At 46.3% G+C, this 4,090-nt stretch overlaps 2 protein-coding genes across 2 annotated transcripts; one reads left to right on the forward strand and one right to left on the reverse strand.

Moving 5' to 3' along the window:
• Nucleotides 1-324: 324 nt before the first annotated feature.
• On the reverse strand, nt 325-645 carry J056_003534 (uncharacterized protein; the record flags this gene model as incomplete). The annotated part of the gene is made up of 3 exons (XM_009272231.1): nt 325-455; nt 499-558; nt 606-645. 3 exons carry the CDS (start codon nt 643-645, stop codon nt 325-327), a joined length of 231 nt encoding a protein of 76 aa, XP_009270506.1.
• A 720-nt stretch (nt 646-1,365) lies between these two features.
• J056_003535 (Laccase-1) lies at nt 1,366-3,543 on the forward strand (the record flags this gene model as incomplete). Its single annotated transcript, XM_009272232.1, has 3 exons — nt 1,366-1,443; nt 1,492-3,117; nt 3,163-3,543. 3 exons carry the CDS (start codon nt 1,366-1,368, stop codon nt 3,541-3,543), a joined length of 2,085 nt encoding a protein of 694 aa, XP_009270507.1.
• Nucleotides 3,544-4,090: the final 547 nt, after the last annotated feature.

A 4,090-nucleotide genomic window follows, 5' to 3' on the forward strand; every position in this document is an offset into this window, starting at 1 on the left:
TTGAAATGATTGGCGTTGGTGTAACAGGATAAGGAAACGCAACTGGCATGACAATCATGTCAGTTTGGTAACAAATTAGGACTCATAAGGTTGATGTGGAAATGTACAGAAACCTCGAACACATCTTATCGAAAAGCTTGTGTCTGATGTCACCCAGGAACCATACAGCGCGCGATTCGAGCTTGCTCACCCTAACCCCCAAAAAGCACACATATGTTTACAAGCCTTAGATGAGAAGAAAGGTATGGAACACAATGTATTCATTGCACAAAGTCAGAGTCGAATTTGCCGATAATGCGGTATCAAGCGACGCGTCAAATCTATCTAAGCACTCGGAGCATTAGGAGCATCAGCGTCAGGGGCGATCGGGTACTCCATCGAAGGGGGTGGTGCCAGTCTTGAGAATGCGTCCATGGCATCTTGGTTGTACGTTCTGGCTTCGACAGAACTCATGGCTGGTGATGTGAGCGAGGTTGATTGGCGCGAAAGCGTACTTACCTCTAGCTTGCGCTTTTCTGACGCTGTCAGTGCTGCTTACTGGGAGCGACATGGAGCAAGCTGTTTGTGATCGTCAGAGACAGCAACTGGCGAAAGCTAAGACCAACAAGCGATAACTACGACTGCTGCAAAAACTGAGACTTTCATTTGCTTGACAAGATGAGAGTTGATGATCAAGAAAAGTGCACAAACTTGACCCCTTAAATACCCTAAGTCATGTCCGATAAAAAAAAAAAAAGCTGAGACACCGTTCTTGGAGAGAAGTAGGAGCGAAAGTTATAGACCCAGGAAGGTAAGTAACGTATTGATTATCTGCTGCTTTGCCTGCTTACCTTTGAAGCTTTGATGTAAGCCCTTCCGATCTCGCATTCATTACTTACGGCAGCAATATGCATGAAAACGTCGAAATGCCAGTGCTTGATAAATTTCTAATCTAATTCTATCTCAATGGCATTATTTGCGTCTGTTTGCGAGAACAGCACGACATAGCCAAACAGTCCCTAATCTAAGGGCAAGTGGATGGGTGAGTTGTGCAGACAGGGTGGATTAGTGAAGTGCGGCTTCTCCCAGAATCAGACTTTGCGGACGTGATAGTCACAATTTGTGACTAAGTAATATCTCGCCATCACGCTCAAAATTAACTGCATTCGAGGCAAACAGGAGCAGCTCAGGACGCGTTTCAAGCATAAAGAGCTTCGTACAGTCAAATTCAAATAACCATCTTAATGCTGGTTCACTGTTTGTGGATTCACGCTGTTTATCGTCCGCTTTCAGTCACATTAAGGTACACATTAGCGAAACGTGGGGTATAAAGGAGCTGCTTTCCCCCAAAACACCTCTTTATCCGCTCCCTCGAAGTATTCGAAGATGCATTTATGTATTTTGTGGACTTTGGGCTTCATTGCAACAGCATTTGCAGCAGCATCAGGCATCTCATCCTCTCACGTGAGTTTACTCGCCAGCCTAGGAATGTTTGCTGACAGTAAATTGCAGATTAGAGATAACAGTGAGCTAGCCTTTGAACACAAAAACAACAGTGGCGTCTTGGCAAGACACGAAGAAGTCCACGACGATCATGTTAAGGATGAAAAAGGCGACAATGAACACTACAAGCACAATAGTGAGAAAGGCCATGACAAGGACTACAACTTTGACCACGACAAATTCGACATTTACGCTGGACCTGAAGGCGACGATTTAGGTGGCGAACTCAAGACATTCTACTTCAACATTACGGAAGTTCGTACATCTCTCACTGAAGGCCAACCACGCTTCCATTACGCTCTCAATGATCAGCCTTACGGTGAAGCAATCATCTTCAACGAGGGTGACGAGGTTCAGTTCATCTTCGACAACTACGCGTTCGAGGAGACGACCATTCACTTGCACGGACTTTTACAACAACTCACACCATGGTCTGATGGTGTTCCGGGTGTAAACCAAGGAGCAATCCCTCAAAACAAACGTTTCATATACCGAACCCGTGTTCTTGAGCAGCATGGGTTATACTGGGGCCATTCGCATCTTCGAGAGCTATACGCTGACGGTCAGACTTTCCCATTCTACGTCAGACCAGCTCCTAACCGTCCTAAGCCATTTGGACTTCTCACCGACGACCCAGATGAGATCGCGACGCTGGAGGCAATGAACGACAACCCAACCATCATTAGCTTGAGCGACTACTCGGTGATGCCTACCGAGGAGAAGAAGGTAGCCACGTTCGATTGGGCATTTGGATTCCTCTGCTTCGACGCCATTACCATCAACAATGTCGGTCGTCAGAACTGCCCTGGCAGTGAGTACCTTCAGACTCTCACGGGATCAGACACCACCACCGACAAGGGCTGTCTTAATCCAAACGTCATTACCAACACCACTGGCCTCTTTGACGACGACATCTGGTACAACTGCAACGAAACCAACACTGAACCACCTGTGTTCGAGTTCAACTATGAAGATGGCTGGGGTGTTATCCACTTCCTCAATCACGCCGAGCACTGGGATCTGATCGTATCTGTTGATGAGCATGAAGTATTTACTTTCGCAGCAGATGGCAACTTCCACGAGCCAATAGTCAACGATGCTTTCATAATAGGTGTTTCAAACCGTCTCGGTATCGCGTTCAGGCTCGACAAGCCTGGTGAATATGTCATGAGAGTTGCAGCATACCAAGACCCACAGGTTATCTCCGGATATGCGATTGTTAAATACGGACTGGATAAGGCAGCATCAATAGAATACACGCAAGAGACTGGTTTCCCAGCACTTCCTAAATCTCAGCCTTTCATCGATTACGCGGGTATCGCAGTTTCGAACGAGACCCGTATTATGGACAATCTAGCTCTTCGCTCTTGGCCAAACTCCCTCGTACCAAAAGCAGGCGAGGCAGCTGACGTACTTCTTAGACTCGACTTCAACGCCTCGGGTACCTTGTTTTGGGAAGTCGCGGGTGAACTGTACAATCCACTGCTAGAAATGTCTCAGCCACCGGTGCTGATGAATCCAGATTACTACCTGGACTTGAACTTCTCCATTGCCGAATATCCTGCTGGGTCTGTGGTCGACATTGTACATCAAACTGCTCCTGGAAACCCAAGACATCCAATCCACAAGCACTTCGTGAGTTGAGAGTGTTATTCACAAGCTTTACTGACCAGATAAAAGGAGCCTGTGTATGTTTTGGGTGCCGGTATTGGTCCATTCAACTTCTCGTCCGTACCGGAAGCTGAAGCAGCTGGATTACCGATCACATGGGACTCGCCACCGCTTCGAGACGGATGGTTGACAATAGCAGCTCCTCCAGATGACTTCTCCTGGATGGTTGTTCGTTACGAGGGCGCCATTGCAGCTGCAGTCCTCCTCCACTGTCACATCCTGGAGCACCAGAACAACGGAATGGCTTACGCGTTAGCTCAAGGACCAGAATCCTTCCCAGAAGCGCCAGACTACTACAAGCTGAGAGCTAACGGTAAAGCGCCCTATACCCCGATTGAGTTCAGTGACGCGGACATCACAATCCCTGTACTCCTCAACGACTTCGCTTAGTGTGAAATCTTTCGTAATAATTGTATATAAATCTTCGCATTGATTCGTTTGCTCTATCGATCACACTTTCCAGTTCGTTGTGCCAAATCCAGTTGCGGATAGGGCGTGACAGAATGAGACTAATTTAACTAATAATCTTGAATAGATCAAATCGCATATAAGCTTTTTAAGTGCAATTCAGCGAGCCTTGCAATCGCTGTCATCGTCTTTGTCATATCTGCTATTCCGAGAAGACGAGCAGCCTTCTTTTCGAGAACCAGCTGCGAAATGTGAAGTTTTGGCATTTCAGTTATTTGCATTTTTTGCCAGCCTATCAATTCAATTACTAATCCGTCTATATCATTAAGCTTGCTGGAAGACCTAAGAAAGTCCGAAGATCAAAACAGCGATGTCAAATACTGACAATCTATACAATCTAACCCAAAAATTATTCCTGTGGACTTTCGAGCATTCCAAATACATCCATATCTCAATCCTCCACACAATATTCACCAACTTGTAATTCTCCAAGATCACATCTCTCTCAGATAGTGATTCACGACTTCCA

The sequence above is a fragment of the Wallemia ichthyophaga genome, assembly GCF_000400465.1.
Source record: "Wallemia ichthyophaga EXF-994 unplaced genomic scaffold scaffold46, whole genome shotgun sequence".
NCBI lineage: Eukaryota > Fungi > Basidiomycota > Wallemiomycetes > Wallemiales > Wallemiaceae > Wallemia > Wallemia ichthyophaga.